Source organism: Mercenaria mercenaria, chromosome 17 (assembly GCF_021730395.1).
Source record: "Mercenaria mercenaria strain notata chromosome 17, MADL_Memer_1, whole genome shotgun sequence".
Lineage (NCBI taxonomy): Eukaryota > Metazoa > Mollusca > Bivalvia > Venerida > Veneridae > Mercenaria > Mercenaria mercenaria.
In genome coordinates this window covers 30,838,598-30,862,893 of record NC_069377.1, presented here as the reverse complement: position 1 = coordinate 30,862,893, position 24,296 = coordinate 30,838,598, and the positions used below count along the sequence as shown (strand labels likewise).

General features: G+C 34.4%; 1 protein-coding gene across 5 annotated transcripts in view; it reads left to right on the top strand.

Annotated features, from left to right (window-relative positions):
* Positions 1–24,296, top strand: part of LOC123535830 (pleckstrin homology domain-containing family A member 7-like) — an 80,811-nt gene that overhangs the window by 37,799 nt on the left and 18,716 nt on the right. For 2 of the 5 annotated variants that reach the window (XM_053527556.1, XM_053527557.1), the window contains exons 8-26: positions 4,934–5,136; positions 5,884–5,983; positions 6,866–7,618; positions 8,073–8,212; positions 11,153–11,239; positions 11,795–11,919; positions 12,446–12,539; positions 12,795–12,896; positions 13,069–13,203; positions 14,903–14,983; positions 15,794–15,943; positions 16,508–16,615; positions 17,004–17,169; positions 17,546–17,799; positions 18,089–18,175; positions 18,762–18,837; positions 19,366–19,473; positions 21,988–22,679; positions 23,408–23,485. In XM_053527556.1, the coding sequence (XP_053383531.1) occupies positions 4,934–5,136; positions 5,884–5,983; positions 6,866–7,618; positions 8,073–8,212; positions 11,153–11,239; positions 11,795–11,919; positions 12,446–12,539; positions 12,795–12,896; positions 13,069–13,203; positions 14,903–14,983; positions 15,794–15,943; positions 16,508–16,615; positions 17,004–17,169; positions 17,546–17,799; positions 18,089–18,175; positions 18,762–18,837; positions 19,366–19,473; positions 21,988–22,679; positions 23,408–23,485 (3,539 nt within the window). The remainder of the gene's footprint in view (positions 1–4,933; positions 5,137–5,883; positions 5,984–6,865; positions 7,619–8,072; positions 8,213–11,152; positions 11,240–11,794; positions 11,920–12,445; positions 12,540–12,794; positions 12,897–13,068; positions 13,204–14,902; positions 14,984–15,793; positions 15,944–16,507; positions 16,616–17,003; positions 17,170–17,545; positions 17,800–18,088; positions 18,176–18,761; positions 18,838–19,365; positions 19,474–21,987; positions 22,680–23,407; positions 23,486–24,296) is intronic. The other 3 variants (XM_053527559.1, XM_053527558.1, XM_053527560.1) reach the window with 3 other exon arrangements.

Genomic DNA, 24,296 nt, shown 5'->3' with positions numbered 1-24,296 from the left:
GATCTAAAGGGCAGATTCCAATCTGGGTCAAGTGGGGTCAAAAACTAGGTCACCAGGTCAAATCAGAGGTAAAGCTTTTTAACAATCTAGAGGCCACATTTATGATTTTATCTTCATGAAACTTGGTCAGACTGTTAATCTTTATGATCTTAAGGTCAAGTTCGAATCTGGGTCATTTAGGATCAAAAACTAGCTCACTAGGTCAAATCCAAGGTAAAGCTAGTTAACACTTTAGAGACTACATGACCACGTCCTAATGAAACTTGGTCAGAATATTAATTTTGATGATCTGATACAGGGCCTTCATGCCCTCATGTTTGAAAAAAAAATGATGAGTTATTGTTATTGGCATCTGTGTCCGCATTGGCGTTAGCGTCGGCATTGCCTGGTTAAGTTGTATGTTTAGGTCACCTTTTCTCATAAACAATTAAAGCTATTGCCTTGAAACTTGCAACACTTATTCACTATCTAAAGCTGTCTCTGTACGGCAAGAAACATAATAATATAAATCCATCCTGCTTTTTGCAAAAATTATAAACCCTTTTGGACTTAGAAAATATTAGATTTCTGGGTTAAGTTTTATGTTTAGGTCAACTTTTCTCCTAAACTGTTGAAGCTATTCCTTTAAAACTTGCAACACTTGTTCACAACAAGAGTTTACTCTGTACAGCAAGAAACATTACTCTGTCTTGCTTTTTTGCAAGAATTATTACCCCTTTTGGACTTTTAAAATTTCTTGGTTAAGGTTTATGTTTAGGTCAACTTTTCTCTTAAACTATTAAAGCTATTGCTTGAAACTTGTTCTCTATCAAACGCTGAGTCTGTACAGCAAGACACATAACTTCATCCTGCTTTTTGCAAGAATAATGGCCCCTTTTTGACTTAGAAAATACCAGATTTCTTGGTTAAGTCTTGTGTTTAGGTCAACTTTTTTCCTTTACTGTCAAAGCTATTGGTTAAAAACTTAGAGCAGATATTTGCCATTAAAAGATTACTCTGCACAGCAAGTACAGTATCTCTACATCACTTTTTGCAATAATTATGGCCCCTTTTGGACTTATAAAATCATAGGTAAGGCAGTATTTCAATTACACAAAGAAAAAAAAAATCAGATGAGTGTCTGCACCAGCATGGCGGTGCTATTGTCTTTTAATTTTATGTTCAAAGGTCAAAATACAAAAAAATTAATCATACATGTATTATTGAAAACTGCAAAATAGTGTGCTAACAAAATTCTGTGATTCAGGCAGTAAAATTGATAAAATGACATTTTCTGATTAGACGTCTGAGATTATTATTCCTAAGAGAAATTAGTTTAGCTATTATTTTGCTTGGTTGCATTCTTAAAGATATTAACTATCACAACAATAGCTGTTTGGAGCCATGTGGCTGTCATATATAATGTGACTGGGTGGGGTATGATATTATGTCTGTAGCTTGATATTCCAGTGAGCCAGCACTATTAAGTTGGGCATTGTGCTCACTGCTACAGGTAGACACTGTCGTTAATGTGACTGAAACAGTGTAGAAAAAGACACTAAACCTGATACACACAATACTTTTCAAGAATTTATAACCAAAACAATTTATCTTTTTATGTTGTTATATAAATATCCAAAAATCTTTGTGCTTTTTCTTACATTTAAAACAATTAAATACGATACTGAAATATAGTATATATTACATTTATTTTCAAAATACATATAAAACATACGTGTTATATGTAGTACAGTACATAAAAAAGTTTTCAATTGTGACATAATCTGCAGTTTAATATAGTGAAATGAAATGAAACAGAGACATGTTTTTTACTTTTCCTGATTTTAGACGCAAAAATATCAGATGTATGTCAGTCTTCTTTCAGTACTTTCATGCTACAAGAAAGGTATCAAATTTTGTTCACAATGTCAATGGTATTTCATTATCTTCAGCTGATCACAGTATCCACCAATATAGACCTTTTGTTCATGCCTATTGTAGCATATAGACTGTGGAAGCTGTAATCCATCTAAGATAGTCTGACCTTGCTTCAAGTCTCCTGAGATATGATGTATGGTGTCTGTGTCCATGCAGCACACCAGAAATGATCCATCATCTAACATAACCATTCCCAATGGACTGTAAAGATCTTTGTGTTTGTATATGGCAGATACATCACCCTGTAATGTGACACAGACTACACTTTGGTTACAACAGTCACTGATGTAGATATGTCTGGCATCTTCACTAAGCAGCATGTAGTTTGGGCAGCCAATTATGTCATTGTTTAGGGAAATCATTTTATTGACATTCCCTTGTGTATCGACTACAAACACACAATCAGGGTCCCAGCAAACCACATAGAGTTGACCTTGATGAAAAATTATACCTCTGCAATCTCCTTCAACTGGAAACTTATGAATGATTGAAACTTCAACAGCTGTTGACATTACCAGTATCTCTTCCTTGCCTGGCATTGTTACAGCAATCTGGTCCTTAGGCAATACTGCAATATCCCATGGGGCGGAGTCAAGTGATTTCTCTTCCGTCACAAGTTTACTTTGTGTGTCCACAACTTTCAGTTTATTGTTGCTGTTATCGACCAGAATAACTTTGTCAGAGGACAGTACTGCACAACCTCTGATAAGACATTTTTCCTTATCTGATTTTGTCATTACATTTATATCTCCCATGTGAGTTAACTTATCAGATTTCACCAGGGAAGTGGATGCACCCTGTTGCTCTTTCTTCGTCAGGGTAGAGGACATGCTCAACTTCCCAAACATACCTTGTTTAGTAAGGAGGGTCTCTAATTCTTTGTTTCTTTCAAATGTGTATTGATCAAAGGTCTTATCCAAAGATTCTTGAGCATTCTTCAGATCATCCAACTTTAGTTTGGATTTTGCCTGTTTGATCATGATGTAGAGTTGTCCATTCTGCTTTGAATCTTTGTAGTCTTGTAGGTCAGACTGGAATTTCTTGATACTTGAAGAAACAGCAGTACATGTATCAAGCACATTCTTGATCATTTGTTTGTCTTTAAAGTTCTTTTTCTTAGCATCTATCTGAATTTGTTTTTGCAGTTGATCTAAGCGATCATTTATCTCTTTGCGGAACTTAACAATTTCTTGTATGATATTTTCATGAGAGGAATCAATCTCTTTGTCTTGTAGTGTTGCCTTTTCGATCACAGCATCGGTATCTTTCATCTTCTGTTCCAGTTCTTTCATTGTTTCCCTGTACTCATCACTGTCCCCAATACTTGCACATTTATCAGGTATATAATCAAATGTACACATGCTGTGTTCTAGGGTTATACAATCAGTACAGCCAAAAAATTCATGGTTTGTGCAGAAAAATTTGATGATCGCATTTTTGTGAATAGGACACTTTTCAGTGCACACTACCAAATCCTTACTACGAACATTATCTTTCCCAATGTTATCTTCCTTAAGAAGTTGATGATGTTTCGAGGAATTTGTTCGTTGATGACAAGCAAAACAGGTCTCGCACATGTATTCCTGACAGTCAGCACAAAATCCATGGGCTTCTGTATGCTGACCAATAGCTAAGCATGGTTCACAGCTGTGGTCAAAATCCTCCATTGATCCTTTAGATACTAATCCATGAATGTCAGAGTTCTTTTGACATGACACTGCCATAATTTTGAATCACTTGTTATGTCATAATTTCTCAAAATGGTTCTTTTAATTACTTGTAGACAGTTTTTTCAAAGACAGTATTCCTTAAAATTGTTTCATCTCATTGTTATGAAAATGAATTTTTGTCTTTGATTATATACACTGTGTTAATTTTCTTCTTTAAGTCAGAAAAGAACTGAAAATGTCTTAAAAGCATGAAACGTTTTCTTTTTCTTGCAAAAATCACAATCAAGATATTTGCACACAGCTAATAGTCATGTTACATACTGAATTTTAAACCTCACATACCAATGATTGCATTATATTTGAAACTTAGATCAATTACTTTTTAAAAGTTTTCCAGTACTGTAAACAATATGTCTAGGATAGGGTAACAAAAGAGAAAGTAATCTTTTAATCAGAGGTATAGCTTCAAAGTTATATTAAAATTCATAAATGTAGACAGTTAATACTTTTTTTAAGGCTTCAGTTACTCAGATGTTTATCATAATGGTTAAAAGACAGTAAAGACAAACCTCTTAAACTTTTTTATATTTGTATAGGATCAGTTTCAAACCTACAGCTATCCATGTTTTTTCCCCTGAAAACATTTTGGAGTTCTTTTTCAAGTGAAACTAATTTTTTGTTGATTTTTAATGTGGTTTTGAATGTCTGCAAAATTAGTTTAATTACCATCCTTCATTTAATGTTCAAAATCCACATTGTAGCCATGTTGGCAAAAACTACAAACTTTTGTACCAGTTAATGTAAAATTTGATTTCACAGTATGAAATTTTCTGTTCATACCTCATTCTTCTGAATTTTTCTTTTTTATGCACCCCCACCCCCTTGTATATCTTAATACCTCTCATATACTGGCTCAGTAAAACTTAATCTGCTAGTTGCAGTCTTTTTACAGAATTTATCACCAAAAAGATTTATCATGAGAGCAGAAAAGCTTATGTTTGGTTTAGTGTCATTTTCCCAATAGTACTTTAGTTACATAATGGTGGGCAGTTAACTGAAAGGTTGTTCCTAGATTCTGCACTAACCTGTTCTCCACAAGTAACAGAGAACTTCTGCACATGATTGTGGAGGTGGAAGATGAAATTACCCCTGACAGAGCATCTATTTGTATTATAGCAAATATTTAAAATCAACAAAAAGGTTTCTTGGTGAAGAAAATTAAATGTACTAACAAGTAAAGATTTTGTTACTATTTGTCCAACTGAATATTGTTTAACAGGTTAAAAGCATTTCTCTTATATTTAACAATTTGTTTATTTATGTTCAACATTTTTGTTTTATTTTAGACCAGCCACCAGAGTTACCTTCTCGTCCACCACTCCCAGTAGAAATGCGCCATCAGATTGTAGAAGATATTGCCAAAACCCACTCGCCCAACACCCAGCGGGACATGATAACGGCAGAGAATAATTTAGAACTGAGAATGAAGCAGCCGACATTTTTCAACTATCCGACGCCGGTACAGGAATCTCTACCAGCTTTCCCTCAGGTTCGAAATAATAACTGAGTTTCTTAGAAAGCTTATCAGAGAAATTGAAATATGTGTCTATGTCAGTTCTAGTTGCTCACTTGAGGTTGATAATCAAACACATGTTTTGATATACAGTCAGACCTCTGTATGAGGACCATACTTGAGGGAAGGCCAAAAAGTGGTCATTATTATACCGTTCGTTCTTGTTTTTAGGTTGAATACAAGACCTGTATTAAGCAGCCAGTCGACAGTTGATTTTTAAATAAGAAAAAAGTCCATTTAGGAAGTTAGCTGACCGGCTGCTCAAGGCCAGTGGCTATTTAATACAGGTGGCCACTACGGCAGGTTCTACTGAATACCAGAAATGTTATTTTTTGAATTGAAGTTATACTTACTGGATATTTTTCCTTGTGTTTAACAATTTTTTCTCACACACCCACCCTCCATTTTTTTGTGAGGGGAGGGGCACTTAGATTCTTCCCGTGTCTGTACAACTGTCTGTCCCTCCATCCATCCATCCATCCATCCATCCATCCGAGATTATATTGTGCATATCTCAAAAAGTATTTGACCTAGTAATCAACCCTCACAGGATCTGTATGTGAGGTTGTGCACCAGGTTTTAATTTGGAATTCACAAAGCCAAACCAGAGTTATGGCCCTTGACTTAGTAAAAAATATGTATACAGTGATAGGAATGGAGCACCAGTGTCCTTTGTCCACACATCTAGTTTTATTATGATTTACCATATATATTTTGCTACAGGAAAGTCCAAGGTCACAGTATTCTCAAAGGTCGCAGAGGTCACAGGATCCAAGGTCACATGAAGAGGTCAGGGGTCAGCCTCAGTTACCAAGAAGACCAGGTAAAATGATTTATTGGTGAATAATTACATTTTGATGTGAAATTACCAGGAGTGTTAAGAGTTTCTTAATCATGACAGTTTCTTTTTCAGTAATCATCCTTTAATATTTATAAATAAGTCCATTCACTTGATTAACTTACAGTGCTTGAAAACAGAGTTAATTCCTTCGATCAAACTTAATAGAACGTAGGGTAGTAGCAGAAAAAAAAGACAGTCTTCATGAACATAAAAGAAAAACTATATATGTCTAATTAAAGACAAAATTGATTGTTATTGTTAAAATCTAAGTAAATGCACAGTTCAGTAGTTGGTGCATTATTAGGTGATAGTAGAGGTGTGTAGATAAAATCACTATAATTGTTCTAGAAAAGTAGTACCCAAGCTAGCATAAAGCAATCACCATGCATGCGCAATAATATATTAGGTATTGTAGCACTTCATTATTGAAATACCCATAAATGTTGTAAAAGTATTTGTTGAAGTTGCAATGGTGGTCTGAAGCCTTTCACACACAATATGCAATTGAGTTATGCAGGGACTTTTTTCTGTTTTTCTGGGTTGGTTTATGTTTTGAATTTACTAATTTAGATAAAAAAAAATTTCTTTTCTTTTCTTTTTTAAAAAATCTCTAAAATGGAAGAATGATTTGCAAAGAGCTCAGTTTCTCTTAATGGAGTTAGGTTGTCAAATGATAATAAAGTATTTATGAAAATTTTCACAGATTTGTGAATTTTGAAGATAATTTTCAAAATTATTTCTTTCTTTTCGAAATTGGACCTATATTTAGAGAATGTAAAGAAAGTAGAAAATAACGGGGAAAGTTCCTGTAGCGTTTGCTGTCTGGGTGTTGTGTGATAATGGTGTGCTGTGTTTTTGTTGTAGATATTGCACTAGATGCCCCAATCTCACGACAAGATGCCAGAAATACATACCAATCTCCACCAAATAATTACGGTTATAATCTGAATGACTCTAACTTATCTAATCACTTAGATGGAAGTGATAACACTCTTACAAATGAAGAAGACAGAAATGATAAAATTAGTGAATTTTATGGCCTTGGAAAATACAACGCTAAACAGCAAGGCCAGAACAGAAGTGATAAGTCACGATTTAGGTCAGATATGGATGTACGTACTAACACTTTGCCAATGAAGCCTATTACTGGTGTTACTGGTGAAAAAGATTTTAGGTTGCGTAGTTTACCAGATCATGTACAATCGATGCCAGCACTATACCATGAGCAACAACCGTTATCAATACATGTACCAGAGCGTGAACCGGTTGTCAATAGTTACATGAATCTTGCCCAAGCGAATAACATACCGAATGGTCATGAGCCAGTGGATCAGGATCAAAGAAGATCTGCATTCCGACCCTTGTCCGCGAACTCATTGCAGCGAATTCCAAGCACTGGAAGTTATCCAGATGATCGCTATGGAGATAACAGAGATCAAGGTCGTAGAGAGAATTATCCTCATCAGGGTAGGTCAGGGGATTATATATCTCCAAACTACCCTGATCAAGGTCGGTTAAGCGATTACAACACTTCTCCACAGGATCAAACAGACGTAAAAAGATTGTCGTCTGCTAGCTCACAACTTTCACAGAATAGAGTGCCCCAGTGGAAGAAAGGTAGTTTGCCATCTGCTGTTTGTATTTGGTGATATTGGGGCTTTTATTAAACACATAAAACATAGACTTGGATGGTTGCTCATTATATGGTGTAATGAATTTTAAAATGTACAAAGTCTGTTTCAGGTATTGATAATGACTTTTTGCAATAACCCTTTTCTAGCTTACTTTTTAAGGTAAAGAATCAGTAGTAAGTAGCATTTAAATCTGTGTGAATTAAAGTGACAATGTTTTGCTTCCATTCTGTGTTTTTATTAATTAGTTTATTAATTAAAACACAGAATGGAATCAAAAAAAGTTGTGTTCCAATCTGTCATCCAACATATTCTACTTATTAGCAGTCATTAGAATTAGCTAGTTGTTTTAAAGTCTAGCTAGCATTTTAATAGACTAGAATAAAGTATTATTAATCCAGACAGTCATGTCTTAATTACAATTTATTCCTTTATTCCAGACACATTACCAGGTGATCATGGCCCAGGTGGACAAAATAGGGGTCAAGGTTACAGAGGTCAAGGTCAGAGAGGTCAGAGACAACAACCAGCAATACATACAGTTAAAGAAGACCCTGACATGCCAGATTCACAAGTGATAGTAAGTATACTGTAATGTGTGATATGTAAGAGGAGTAATTCTGTATCATGTGTAAGGGAAGTAAAAAGGATGTGTATGGGACTTTATGATGTGTAAGGAAAGAAATTCTTTATGATGTGTAAGGGAAGTAATTAGGATGTCTATGGGACTTTATGAGGTGTAAGGAAAGAAATTCTTTATGATGTGTAAGGGAAGTAATTAGGATGTCTATGGGACTTTATGAGGTGTAAGGAAAGAAATTCTTTATGATGTGTAAGGGAAGTAATTAGGATGTCTATGGGACTTTATGAGGTGTAAGGGAAGAAATTCTTTATCATGTGTAAGGGAAGTAAAAAGGATGTGTATGGGACTTTATGATGTGTAAGGAAAGAAATTCTTTATGATGTGTAAGGGAAGTAATTAGGATGTCTATGGGACTTTATGATGTGTAAGGAAAGAAAATCTTTATGATGTGTAAGGGAAGTAATTAGGATGTGTATGGGACTTTATGATGTGTAAGGAAAGAAAATCTTTATGATGTGTAAGGGAAGTAATTAGGATGTCTATGGGACTTTATGAGGTGTAAGGAAAGAAATTCTTTATGATGTGTAAGGGAAGTAATTAGGATGTCTATGGGACTTTATGAGGTGTAAGGAAAGAAATTCTTTATGATGTGTAAGGGAAGTAATTAGGATGTCTATGGGACTTTATGAGGTGTAAGGAAAGAAATTCTTTATGATGTGTAAGGGAAGTAATTAGGATGTCTATGGGACTTTATGAGGTGTAAGGGAAGAAAATCTTTATGATGTGTAAGGGAAGAAATTCTTTATGATGTGTAAGGGGAGTAATTCTTTACCATGTGTAAGGGAAGTAATTAGGATGTGTATGGGACTTTATGATGTGTAAGGGAAGAAAATCTTTATGATGTGAAAGGGAAGTAATTAGGATGTCTATGGGACTTTATGATGTGTAAGGGAAGAAAATCTTTATGATGTATAAGGGAAGTAATTCTTTAAGACGTGTAAGGGGAGTAATTCCCTTTGATGTGTAAGGGGAGTAATTCTTTATGATGTGTAAGGGAAGAAATTCTTTATGATGTGTAAGGGAAGAAATTCTCTGATGTGTAAGGGGAGTAATTCTTTATGATGTGTAAGGGGAGTAATTCTTTATGATATGTAAGGGAAGAAATTCTTTATGATGTGTAAGGGAAGAAATTCTTTATGATGTGTAAGGGAAGAAATTCTCTGATGTGTAAGGGATGTAATTCTTTATGATGTGTAAGGGAAGTAATTCTTTATGATATGTAAGGGATGTAATTCTTTATGATGTGTAAGGGAAGAAATTATGTGTAAGGGAAGTAATTCTTTATGATGTGTAAGGGGAGTAATTCTTAATGATGTGTAAGGGAAGAAATTCTTTATGATTTGTAAGGAGCGTAATTTGTGTGATGTGTAAGGGGAATAATTCTTTATGATGTGTAAGGGGAGTAATTCTTTATGATGTGTAAGGGAAGAAATTATGTTTAAGGGGAGTAATTCTTTATGATGTTTGAGGAGAATAATTCTTTATGATGTGTAAGTGGAGTAATTCTTTATAAGGGGCGTAATTCGTCATTCTTTATGTGTAAGGGAAGTAATTCTATATGATTGAACATAGGGTCAGCATTCTCAAACATTGAGTGTAAGCAGTCATTGAATGTGCACTATCAAACATATGTAAAACCTAACCCTAACCTTTAGTCAGTATATTTTACACTTAATATGTACGTACATCCAATAGGGGCGATTTAATGTTGGCATTGAACATAATCGGAAGATAATAAAAATGGGAATGAGCTGAAAAGTATCATAGTATCTTTTATATAGGTGTGAATGCGTTTGTGTTTTTGTGCCTCATTATGATTATTATGCATGATAACATGCCTGTGCTTTAGAAGTCAAATTTTGAGGTATTTCTGACAGATGTATTTGTATCTCAACAGAAATAAGCAAGTGTTTTAAAGTAGCAACAATACAACAGGAATAAAAGGATTTTAGTCAGTATGTGTTTAAAAGTAGCAGCAATGGTTGCTTTCCAACTGATGACAATTTTTTCTTTGATGTATACTGATTAAGTACAAGGTATGACCTAGCTACATGGCCATACATGAACTTTTTCGTATCCATGGTGATCCGTCTACTTTTTCATATATTTGGCTAATTAATCTTAATTACAAATCATTTGTATCAGTAAATTATTTTTGCATCTTAGAAGGTATGTTTCGTAATAGTGTTCACAGATATCAAGTAAACATTTAAATTAGGGTTTAGGTATTTCTGGTACATTACTTTATACACGTTTACTTTAAAATCGTATAATTTGTGGGCTCAAAATTTGGAAGTTTCGGTCAGAACAGTTTTTTGGGGAGACTTGAATTTGTAATGGGGAAAGAAAATAATGTTTGTTCATCTTTGATTTTGTAGGTTAATGAAACTGTAGAATTCACAAAAATATGTCCCCCATGAATAATATTGATTTAACAGTATTTATGGTACTTTTTTAGCTTTTGAGATCTTGAATATATATTTTTCTCGATATAAGCATTTGACTTGTTCATAATCTACACCCCCACCCCACCAAGCCTGGACACAGGGTGGGGTGTATGTCCTCTGTGATGATTTTACAAATGATAATGATGGATGGCATGTGTCTGAAGTCATTCTGCATCCAGCTATGATTCATGTGTGGAAGTTGGCAGTTACTTGCAGAGAATAGGTTTGTACTGATACAGAATCCAAGAAGACTGTTTAGGTTAACTGACCTCCATGACATTAAATAAAATTACTGAAATATTGACAAAACCCATCAAAGAAATGTAATTATCCAACGGGTCTGATGCTAAAATCTTGTCCATAAAATGTTGATGAATTTAAACACACTAGATGCATGTTTTAAAGATATAAAATCTTGCTTATCTTAAAGGAAACTGATCTTCCAAAGAAAGTGTTCCCTCTCAATGGACCTAGACTACGAATGAGTATATCTGCAACTGATTTACTTGGCAAAACAGTAAGTGATCTTTATCTTCCCTTCCTTTGATACTAAACTTTTACTATCAGAAAAGTGTCATTAATTCAGATTAAACTGTTTGAAACTATTCTGTATCAACAAGGATAATTACTGCCTCAAAGAGTTAGCGTGCTGGCTCCAGTGGCCAAATGGAGATTGATACTTTTTTGTTAGATGACCAATTTCATCGAGGTTCCTTGTTTCTTATGTTAAAATTACTGAAACATGGTAAGATGAGTTTGTTCTCATTGTTTTCTTCATATCAAGTTTATATTAATGATTTATTGCAAGCATGTTTTAGTGGAAGGTCGTCCGCTATGCAGAAAACTCTCGCATGTTTGGCATCACGGGGGCAGCAAAATCTGATTTTGACTTGCTTGTCCGTTTTTGTCAATTGCTCTCACATGTTTGGGGTCATAACTGACTGTAAAGTTTTCATGATTTGAAAATGGTAGAACATTGTCATTTTTGAGTCTCCTAGTGTTGAAGATATTAAACACAGAATTAGTAAAAAATCGCTAACTGTAATTTCAACATGTTGAATTCTTTTTACAGCATGATGAGTTGGTGCTATTGTTGATACAACTACGGCGTGACAAGGCGGAGCTTAATGAACAGAGAGATGGTATCAGAAAGACCGTGGAACAAAACAGACCTGCAGAATTCTACTACAGAAAATTGTAAGTTTTCTTACCTAACAATAATGTCTTCATTTAAAGATGTATTAAACCCAAATTTAGATTTGAAAATATGATCAGTTATTTCATATTTTCTATGTAAGTTGTCATCTACAGTATTTAGTTACCGGAACGCTGTTTCATTCTTTAAACAAAATGAAGGTTGACCAATAAATAGTTAATATTACCCTGTTGTTTATTTCAGACAAAATGAGGGTTGACCAATAAATGACTGATATTACCCTGCTTTATCTTTCAGACAAAATGAGGGTCGACCAATAAATGACTGATATTACCCTGCTTTATCTTTCAGACAAAATGAGGGTCGACCAATAAATGACTGATATTACCCTGCTTTATCTTTCAGCCAAAATGAGGGTCGACCAATAAATGATTGATATTACCCTGCTTTATCTTTCAGCCAAAATGAGGGTCGACCAATAAATGATTGATATTACCCTGCTTTATCTTTCAGACAAAATGAGGGTCGACCAATAAATGACTGATATTACCCTGTTTTATCTTTCAGACAAAATGAGGGTCGACCAGTAGATGGTGAGAAGGAACTACAGCACAGAAGATACATGGATCTGAAACATAAACTCGAGGAGGTTGAGAAAAAGGTCAGTTATTTAGAATATTGACTTTTCCATTTGTGCCTGTAACTGTTACAACTCGAGGGATGGAAATTTTATCCTGGGAAGCTACAGTCAAATTATAATAAGTTTAAAAGCTTCAGGGCATAGGATAACACTCAATCAAAATTTACCACTGTTTACTTATTAGTTAAAAACCCCTTATGTTCATGTGAATGTTAGAAAAAATTGTGTTATCTCTATTTTGTCAGTTTTTCAAATGTTTCTTTATTCTGTTTTTAGCTGGAGGTATATAAACCACTGGTGAATCTTGTTTGTAACATGGTAACCATGGGTAGTTTATATGGAGGAGACAATCTCATGTTGGCTACAGAATACAGAAAGGTATGTTCACTTTTGAACCTTGTCAGATTCTGAAATCTTTGGGAATTTTATGAAATTTAAAAATTTAATAATGTTTAATATTCACACTGCCATTTTGGCTGCATGTTTCAGTACCTGCGACATTCAAAATAATATATCTATTTGACATTAACATACAAAACATGTATTTCAGCATCTGTTATCCCCAGAACAATATTCTCCACCCAAGAAAATGTTAGAGTTTTCTCGAAAACACCAGGAAGATCGGGTGATACAAGAAATAGAGGAGGACGTAAAACATCTCACACAGGAACGAGCTGATTTAGAGGTATGATACCTGACTGACTCTGTACATATAAATGACGATCACTCAAATGTAAATATTGAAAAGACTACATATATGTTTCAGCCACCAAATGCAAAGAAAATGAAAATGAAATATCAGTCTCAAGGGTATAGATGATTTGAAAGATGGAGGATAAATCTTGTAGTTTTTTTGAAAAAAAAGATTTAGACAGTTTGGGTTAAATGTCGTGATCCACAGTCGAGTTTCTTGTGACCGACACAAGATGTTGTTCATTTTTTACACCTTTTTCTTAAAATTTAGTACTGAAGTATGATACAAGCGCAGTATAAATGGCACTAAACTCAAAGCAAACAAAATTAGATAAATATTAACTTCAAAAAGCTGAAAGTTGATAAAAATGAGCCAAATTAATCATCAAGCCTTGGTGACTAAAGCACTATGATTAAATTGAACAATTCATGTGGTCCCTAAGCCATTTTCCTTAAATTTTCTTTGTTTGGATCTCTCCAAACCCTGGACATATTCACTTTAGCATTTTGCCAATCCTCTTGCAACTTAAAATGATTGGGTGATAAACTTTGAATGACATGTTGAGTTCTGTTTTTCAGATTAAAGAACTAGAGGTATAATTGAGCATCGTTGTTTTGTGTAGATTTAGCTTTTTGTCATTTATTGACAGGTTTATCACATGTAGACTGGTGTATTTAACTTTTAACAAGTTTATCACATGGAAATCAGTGATTTCAAGAATTGATAGGTTTATTACACATAGACTGGTCTTTTGTATTATTGACAAGTTTATCACATAGAGTATTTTAATTATGTCTCCCACCACATAGTGGTGTGGGAGACATATTGATTTATTCCTGTCTGTGTGACTGTCCACCTGTCTGTGTGTCTGTCACAAATCTTGTCCGCACTGTCAAACAATCCAGTCAAACAATTCTCATCCGATCTTCACCAAACTTTAGCAAATGTGTTTGATCATAAGTCCTCAGCCAAGTTCGATAACTAGCCAAATCACCCCAGGCACTTCGGAATTGTGGCCCTTGAAACATTGTTATTGATAATCAAAGCACTGAAAGTCTGATTGGGAATTGCAGTTGTGGGAGACGTGCTTTTCTCAAAGCAGCTCTAGTTCATTCCAGGTTTATCACATGTAGAATGGTATTATTGTCGAGTTTATCACATGTAGACTGGGGTTTACAATTTTTTCTTTAGGAAACTTTGAATCAATTTCTTGGTGTTGTAGATTTTTTGTGTGTACTGTCACATGATATGTTGTATACTGTTGTTATAATGTCACATGTGTATCTGTGCATCTGGAGAAATTTATGTTAAAGTTGCATTTTGTAAAATAAGTTTTAATACAGGTCAGACATGTGGTATATGTAGGTAAAATACAGAATTGCATCATTTTGAAGCTATAGAGTTTTGAAATAAAATGATCAACTGTGTATGTTGGAATAGGAAACGTTTAGCATTGCCTCGAAATGTATGCTTCCCATAGTCAATGGTCCTGTAAAATGCACTTAATTCATGTGGCAATGTGATGTATGTAAACTGTGGATCCTGTCCAAAGCAGGTGTTGTGACCTCTAAATAAATCTCATGGAAAGCAAGCGCTATATCTAGCTTCATGGAAGGAAGCACATCAAGAATGTAAATGTGTAGAATTGAATGGGTCATTCCTACTGATCATACATTTTTTTTGTTTTCAGGAGAAGTTGAATCGTCTTTATGACCTTGATAAAGTTATTCAGGATCAGTCATTCCAAGTGACCAGCCTCAAAGAAGATAGGGTAAATATATCGCTTTTTGTGGCAAAAGTATAAAAACCATTTACTTTTAATGGCAAAATTACATCATTTTCACTTATCCATGCAGGTTTTTATGTTTTTATTGATTTTAACATTGCACAAACACAGTTATTGGTCATGGGGCAACTTTCGAGCTTTCGGTGGGGAAGACCAAAGGTGCCCATCCGTGCATTATTTCATCATATGGGGGTCACCTTGGTAGAACCACTGACCTAGAAGCCATCTAAATGGCTTCCTACATGAAAGAATTCTACACCTTAAGCAAGGTTTCAAATCCACACCTGCTAGTGGCAGGTGATTTGAAGTCAGCGACCTTGAACACTCAGTCATGAAGGCTCATGTCCAAGTATAATTAAATACTGTGAAATCATTAATATTCGTTTGGGACTAATTTTTGTGGTTGAGTCAATCCACGAAATTTAATCCCAATGAACAAGTAATATTCCCACTTATTTTATGTTCAAAAGTTGAAATCCACGAATTCTTATCCCCACGAAATTTACCAAAACCACGAAATTTCATGCCCATGAAATTAAATGATTTTACAGTAGTTTATTTGCATGTTTTAAAAATTGTCCGCTGAATTGCTCACTACCAAGCTGACTGGCTCTGCATGGGCGCCTGAATGCCTAGTGGGGCACTTTGATCTTTAAGTTAGCAGCTCCACAGATTAAGCAATGTTTGTATGTGTCATTAAAACAGCTCAACACATGTTAGTGTTGTAGTCCATCAATAATAATCTTCAAAATAAAAGTAGCAAATAGTTTTCAGTATTATATACAATCTTTACAGGAAATGTTGGAGCGAGCTCTTGGTGGTTTATTAAAGAAACAAGATCAACATTGCACCAACCCCCGTGAGTTAGACAAACTTATACAGCAACAGAAAACAGTAGAGAAAGAGTTATCCAGGGTACTACAGCAACTAGCTGAGGCTTCTAAGGTAGGCTAGATATTGAATGTAAACATCTGCTTGGTAGTATAGCAGCTAGCTGAGGCTTCTAAGGTATGCTGTTTATTGAATATTAACATCTTCCTGGTACTATAGCATCTAACCAAGGCTTCTAAGGTAGTCTGTATTGAAAGCAAACGTCTACTGGGTACAATAGCAGATAGTCAAGGTCTCTAAGGTGGGCTGTATATTGAGTAATAACATCTGGTGCTGTAGAATTAGTTGAGGCTTCTACAGTATGGTATATATTACATACAAAAAATGATTGTAATTTGCTATTTGATGTCTGCTGTGGAGGTGCTAAATACGAAAAAAGGGGACAAATTCTTGTCACAAGTAATAAACTTATTGAACTGTAAAATCAACAAGTGCACTTAGTGTAATGTACATGTAGTGACAGATGACACATGATATTACAAACTAAAAATAAAGTAATGAAATGTCAGAACAATGCAAACACAGAAAAAAATGTGTTGTTAGGAATTGTACATCTAATGGTTATTTTTAGATTAGACCTAAACAGAAAAAAACACTTGTGTTACTGTCTTATTACAGGAATTGGAAGAAACGACTGCAGAAAACAACAAGCTAGAACATGAGGTGGCATTATTGAGGTCAAAGGTCCATGGCAATGTATCTCGCAGCAAGAGTGCCCCATCCCTGGTATATAATTTTGCCCTAACAGTAATTTCACATTTTGTGATAAAGCTCTATACTTTCTTGTTTATTTCTGCAGTTAGTCAAATGCGGCACTGTAGTATGACAGAATAGGAATATTACTGACATACTTATTTTCACATAATACACAAGCATTTCAGATTATTCCATGGCAAAGTTTATACTTTTTTCATTTTCATTTATAAAAGCATGTTATATGGTGAACACAAGTTTTCCATATGAAATTATGGTACAGTACCATTAGTTCAGTCAGATAAGTCACAGTCCTGGTTTTACGTGTATATTCCAGTCAAACGATTTACTACACACTAAGATGACCAATCAGTAATTAAGTGGAGTCACTACACAATAATATGTATTATGTATATTTCAGTCAAGTGAGTCACTACGTACGAAGATGAAAATGGAGAAAGATTTAGCGAAGGTAAAGAACATTATGGCAGGTCTGTCACAAGAGGGCGCCAGATTACAGGAAATGATGAGCACGTTACGGAAACCAAAATCTGCTACAGATCCACAGAGCCCTACTTTTCAAAAAGGTAAACCTTTAAACTTCGTTTACTCAAACTTCAATAATTCAAACACATTCCTTCACCTGAAACTCATTGTCAGGTCCCAGCAAAATCTCTGTATAATTCAAGCAAACAAAGTTCAACAATTGATTAAAAATGGGCCTTGAAATTGTGTGAAACACTTAAACTTCTGCCTTATAATTTTGTTTATCACCTTCATTATTTTGTCTGTTATAAAAGTAGTGTTTTATAGTCTGTATGTACAAAAGTTTGAACCCAGAAACTCAATATGAAGCTGAATATGGAGACAAGTAGAAATAAAAGTAAACATACTATAAAATTTGAGATATATAAAGGAAAATCTGATGTTTATAATGGTATGCAATGTTTCCATTTAAAACAGGGCGGCTACCCGGTACTGATCAGCGAGATGGTAAAAAGTCGGATGGCAGCACCTATTACGAGACCGACCTTGACAACGGACAGTCAAAGGATCTAGCCCAGGTGACAGCACTCCTGGCATCATATCATTTACTACCTGGTCAGCCACTTGAAGATATTAGCCTTGAAGCGCCTAGTACAAGATCTGAAGTTGGGAGAAGTTTTGGTTCCCCTCCACCAAGCACAGAGGAAGGTACCAGTGCATTTAGAACCGTGGTAAGTTTCTCTTGTTTAGCTACTTCTTAGGAGGGTACCAGTGCATTTAAGGGGTCACCCTAGCACAGAGGAGGGTACCAGTGCATATAGTGGTGGCAAGATACATGTGCATTTTGTCACTATCATTAATATTGATCTAATTATATTGATATATACTGTTATAGCTATGTTTAACACATCTGCTGCTGTAGGGAAACAAAGTTTTACTGTCCCATACTATTTCATGTACAAGGCATTTTGGGAAAAGTTTAGAAAATATTATTTCACAGTGGTTTGTCAATTATTTCAGAGTCCTTCAAGGAAGGAAGACGACACAACATATCATGCATCGCTTGTACAAGCAACATTTCATCCCAGTACACAGTCACAATTAGAGGTGAGCATTCACAAATAGTGCATGGCATTATAGTCCATAAATTATATATGCAAGTATATGGACTGAGCAGTCTGAAAAAAATGATATACATGTATGCACGTAAGCGAGTTTAGGTCCTTGTCACTTTTATGTCTAATTGCCCAATCGATTAAGTGCGAAACCGGAATTTTAGTCGGTCCTGCTTGTCCAGTTTAGGGGTTTCCATTGTACAACTAACATTTGTGTAAGAGTTGCATGTATGGATGATTTACATCCGGCACGCTAAAGAACGAGGGATGCTGGAATCGGAGCATCTTCTGAATCTTGTACTATCCTTCAAATTACTAACCCTCCAGGAGGAGTCACCCATATGAATACCAGTGGCAACTATATATAAGTTTATGCACATGCAGACAATAAAGTGCATGCACTTAAGTGTCTTGAAACATATGTTCATGAATATTCAAGAAAATGAATCTATCCGGAATGTGAAGGTATTTTGGGTCATGTCTTATGAAAAAATACTTTTAGTTAAATTATAGAAGAGTAGATCCAGATGTCAAAGTACTTGCTGATATTAGAATAAATGATTATTTTGCATATTTAGAGTGGCATAGAGACAGATGGAGCACCTGATCAGTGGGACATTGGTGAAGCAGACGACAATACTAAAAGATTTTTTGGTAAGATTTTTAGCTGAAATGTGTTATATCTATAAAATATAGACAAAAAAAAAATTTCTTATTCGTGCAGACTTTTATGGATTATGTTATCAATATGGGAAAAACTTGATTTTGCAAAAGTACATTTTCGTATATTGATAATTATATCTAATTTTAAGGCGTATTAGTTACCTTTCAATTCACATAAGCACGTAGTTGACATAGAATAGCAAAATATTGTAAGAAAATTTAAGTCATTGCTAGATTATGTGTAAAGGATAATTTTCTTTTTCATTGGAGTAAAACGGATGGACAACCACTTTTACTACATATATGTATACATATATTGGCACACTTACTTACATAACATTGTGAATGATCTGCTAACCAATGTACTGACTAACGTTTTGACACTCGTGAAACTGGAAATCGTAAATTTGATTTATGCGCTACCAGTATTGAATGCACAAGTGTAATACTGAAAGATGCTCTACGATACAGAAACAACAGCGAATCATTATAAAGCTATTCTGAATATTCTATATTTAGATTCGGCTCTTTATGTAGGTCTGATTCCTAAAAATATGCCCAAGCAGCAGACGGTTCGGGACGTGAAGAGAATCTCCGAGACACGCAAAGAGGGGAAGAAAAGAGAAGGTTGTATTACTTGAAAAAAATATAAAAGTAGATTATTAGCAGTTTAGCAGTAAAATCCTATAATCTCATAATTTAAGCCCCATTCCAGTTGTTAACAGTATCATACTGTAAAATCAGACATTTTTGTGACATGAAAAGTTGATTGATTTTAATCAGGGAGTTGGTACACTTAGTAGAATGGTTTAAATATATTGGTCACTTTGTGAAACAGAATATTTCAGCAGCAATATCACTGTGGGGCATATTTATTTTCATAAAAACTGATAGTTATTGAATCAAGTGAACATAATTTTGGTAGCAGTTTCAAACTTTAAACTATTCAAAAGACGTTTTGAATGAGCATAAAATTTGTTATGAGATACTGCATACTTGTGTAATTTTCATGTAATGTACCTAGATTTTGCAGAGGTCAGAAGATCTACGAGTTCTACAATTTACCCTTGCTAGACATATACCAGAAAACTGTTTTTGTGAAACCTTGAGCTATCCCAAGAAATAAATACCTTGACCCTTACTAAGCCCATGGTAAAGACATTTGGAGGGTTGAACACATGTTATGAGTCCTTTATCTGAAACGAGTTACACCAGTATTAAGTTCAACCCTCAGTTTGTTGTAGTGTATTTTTTTGTTTTTGTTGCATTACATTTACTGGTACTTGTAATTGTCTGCTAGTAGCAATCAGTAATTAGACCTAGTTAAAATTTATAAAATGTATACGGCATACATTTATTCCAAAAATCCTTATTTAGATGAGACAGGTAAGGGTCAAGGTAAGTTGTTTCAAAGGATAGCATAAATGTTTCCATTACTTTTCATCTCAGTTCAGATATCATATACTGAATGCTACTTTGTTTTTCAGAATCACCCCTTGCTCAATTTATTTTTAAGCCATACACACAAGGACTTTAAAAACGCCTCATCCATAATGGCAGTTATTTCATTCTTGCATTCTGTTTAAATTTACTTTGATATTCACTTACTGATATTTATTAAATCTAATCAAATATGCAGGTTTCTTTTGTGATACTTGAAGCATGACAATTGTCAGCTACGCACATTCAGCTTTTGATGGAATTCATAGAGTGCATACGTAACAGTTAAATGTTATTACATTTTGTAAATGATTACAAACTCATTAACAACCATTTTGTTTCAAATATTTCTCACTTTATTAAATGTCATTTCATTAAAATCAGTATTTTATTTTCTCAAAATCTTTTTTTTGAAATGCTATTAAGTGACAGTATCAAACGCCATTCATTTTTTTCGGTTTCGGGGAGTCTCCAGAATTATACTGGACAGACTGCAGCTCTGTGGTTCCACGTTTGACACTAACAAGTGAATTGAATGTTTTAAATTAAATCAAATTCACTTGCTTTTGCTCCCCAGAATTATAAACAACTTAACCTTTTACCATTGGGCAAATCTGGTCTGTACTATCTCTTTTGAGTATGATGACTAAAACAGATATTCAATATTCTTTTCTGACGACGATAATGGAGTCTCTATATATCAGAATAAAACTTTGGTGAGTGGTTGTTACGCTTCATTTAACACAAACAAATTACAACCTTGAAACCTATATTTATTACGCATATTTCATGATATAAGCATTATGAAATATCTTTTTCAATCAAAATTTTCAAATGCATAGATTTGGTGTTTTTAAAGTCCTTGTATGTATTAGATTACTTTTTTATATTTAACGAGACAGTTATGATGTTGTCTTCTATTTAAACGTGTATAATTGCCTATTTTTGTGTACGCTTTTATTCAAATTACGGAGATTGCTTAAAAAACAAGATTTAACTCATGCACACTTAATTCATTCAGTTATTGCATGTACTCGAGAACTATCTGTTAACAGTCTGAACTTATTTTGAGTTGCATTTGTAAGTCAAATGTTCTAAGTTGCATTTTGATTAAACATATATGCATGCCCTCTTTGTGCCCCTGCTGTAAAATCAGATTCACATATACTGGTAGTTGTCGAACATTTATCAAATTTCAAAAATTACTTTTTCTGCATTGTGCAATTTATCGGCATCACCTTAAATAAGTAACAAATCAGATTTCCATAACTGTTTCATTCTTACTAAAGTCTTTTGGTTTTAAGACAAGAAACGTACAAATTATTGTATTTACATAGCCACATTCACGACCTGTTGAAGTTAAGAGATTTACATCGTTATTTTACTTAAATTTACTGTATTACAAATTAAGGATAAATTGGAAAACAAGATTTAATATGTTTATCATTTGCTGATGAAAAATCAAATGATACAATCATAGTATTTTTTGGATTTTGCTGGGATATAAATTTTATGATAAACTTGATACATGATTGCAGTATATTTCGGTTTTTACTGGGATAAAAGTTTTATTATGAAATGGAAAACTTGATTAGCAGTATAATATTTCTCATTTTACAGCCCTTGTACGCTCGTTATAACAACGCATGCTTTTTGTGTACGTCTGTTCTTACCCTTTGTGTACTTTCTTCCATTTTCTAGACTCACCTCCATTACGTGTGGGGGTCATTCCGTCAGATTATAATGACAACACTCATGTATATGAAAACCTTCCCCAGCAGAAATCAACTTCTTCTGATGAGCAAAAATTACCATGGGCGGCATTACTGAAGGACGAGGAACCGGTTTCGGGCACTCAGAGGCGGCGCTCAAATTTACACCTTATGACTCCAAAACCTTTTTCTTTAAATAGTAAACCCACACCTTATAGCAGTGTAAACAATGTATCCTCATCTTCAATGTATAATAGCCAGAATCTTGACCAATCAGACGCACCCTTACATAACCATAATACTCAAGATAGCCTATCACAGTCATTTAATGATAATTTGAACAATTTTGAAAACAACCAATCAAATGACAACTATAAACCTACAGAACAAATGACAGTACAGCTTACAAACAGGACTCCTCCCCCTCCGCCTGTGAGAGGAACCAGCAAGTATATCACAGCAGATGTCTCAAACCTTGAAAATTTGAAAGAAATGTTTAAGAAATCGTCAAGTAATAGAAACTATGAACCCCCGGTACCAGCAATATTGAAAGGACGAAATGCACGAAATTCTCAGAAAGGACGATATTTGACCATATCGAGCTCTGAACCAATCAAGTTGGAGCAAAATGCATTACAGTCACCGAAACTTCACTCACAAGCAGGAGACCTTATCACATCAGTAAGTTTGTTTTTTTCTAATTCAAAGAAATGGCTGAACATCTTTAGATCAGTTTTCTGAACTGTCACTTACATGCATAAATGTTGTGTGACACTCTTTTGACTGCTGATAGAAATGAAAAAAAATGTTCCTCTCATATTGATGATCAGTCACATCATACTGGCTTTCTTTCTAGTCAAATCTGATAATTTACATATAGTTTTAATTTTCATGTTATGCTCAAAGGCTTCTCGTGTTGAGTACAAACTGTCTTTTTCAAAATCAGAATTAAATAATGTGAAATCTTTTGACTTCTTGGACATGAAATTTTGTGGTTTTGACCATATCAGCTTTTTTTGTGGGGATATGAATTTGCAGATTTCAACTTCTGGTTATAAAATATAAAGGAGTTTTATGTTTTATTCCGGTCATGATTGATTCTGCCTTTGCAACCAGTGTAGATCATGATTAGCCTGCACGCCCATGCAGTCTGATCAAGATCTGCACTGTTTGCCATTCAGTCAATATCGTTTTGATAATCACCCCTTTTAACAGTTAATGGTATTGTCCAAATTAAAAGATGGACAAGTTCATTATAGAAATTTAGCAGGGTAAGGGCTTCCTGGGATTAAATTTCGTGGATTAATGCAACCACGAAATCCACAAAAATTAGTCCCCCATGGATCATTATGATTTTCCAGTAATGTAAATGAATATGTCTTAAATCTGACCTTGGTGTGTTTTTGTAGATGGACATACCTGATATTGTGAAGAGTTCAACCACAAAATCAGACCTTTATGATGAGAGAACTATAGACAGAGAAATAGTAAGTATCTTTATTCAATATTATATACTTACTTACTGATTGACTTGTCAGTCAGAGGTCAAATTTGTTGCACAAGGTCAAACTGTCAAAGGGACAGTAGTTTTGACTGTTCACCTTCAACCCTTTCAGCATGACATCAGAAATCAGTATGAATTTCACTCTTTTATGTTTAAATGTTTGACTTATTAACCAGAAAATAGATTGGTCATATAGCACAAACTATATGATCTGTATAAGGAGTTCTGTAATGCACAGCTAAATGATTGGCAAAACATGTCCCAGTTTTCTGATGAAAATTTACTCATAACTTTCAAAATTTTGAATCCTCAACTCTGATGCAAATTTCTAGGCCTATAAGTTGGGCGAGTATATAAGGTAAATGAGAGTTTGTTAATCAACTGACTTGCAATTCTGATACAGTTTTGGTGGTTGTTTGGCTCCATAAGAGAGGTCAAAGTCAGGTAGTTTAAATTTATTTATCTGTCTAATTTAAATATCATCTAAACCACAAAGAATTTCATTTTCTGAGATGAATTTTATTAACTTCACAAAACCGACTTGCAGAGTACATGACCCGTGTCCAAGTTAAAGGTCAAGGCCAAACATAGAAGTGAGAGATCCCAATTAAATAAGCTGTCTAATATCTTCTAAACCACATGTCCCCAGGGATGTATTTCATACAATTAGCAATACCTAGAGGACATGCAGTGTACACAGTTCAAGTCATTAGGTCGAAGGTCAAGATCACATTTTTGGGTCAAATATGAAATAGGTTATATTCGTGTCAGCTCTTTGTCCCTTCAACCACTGG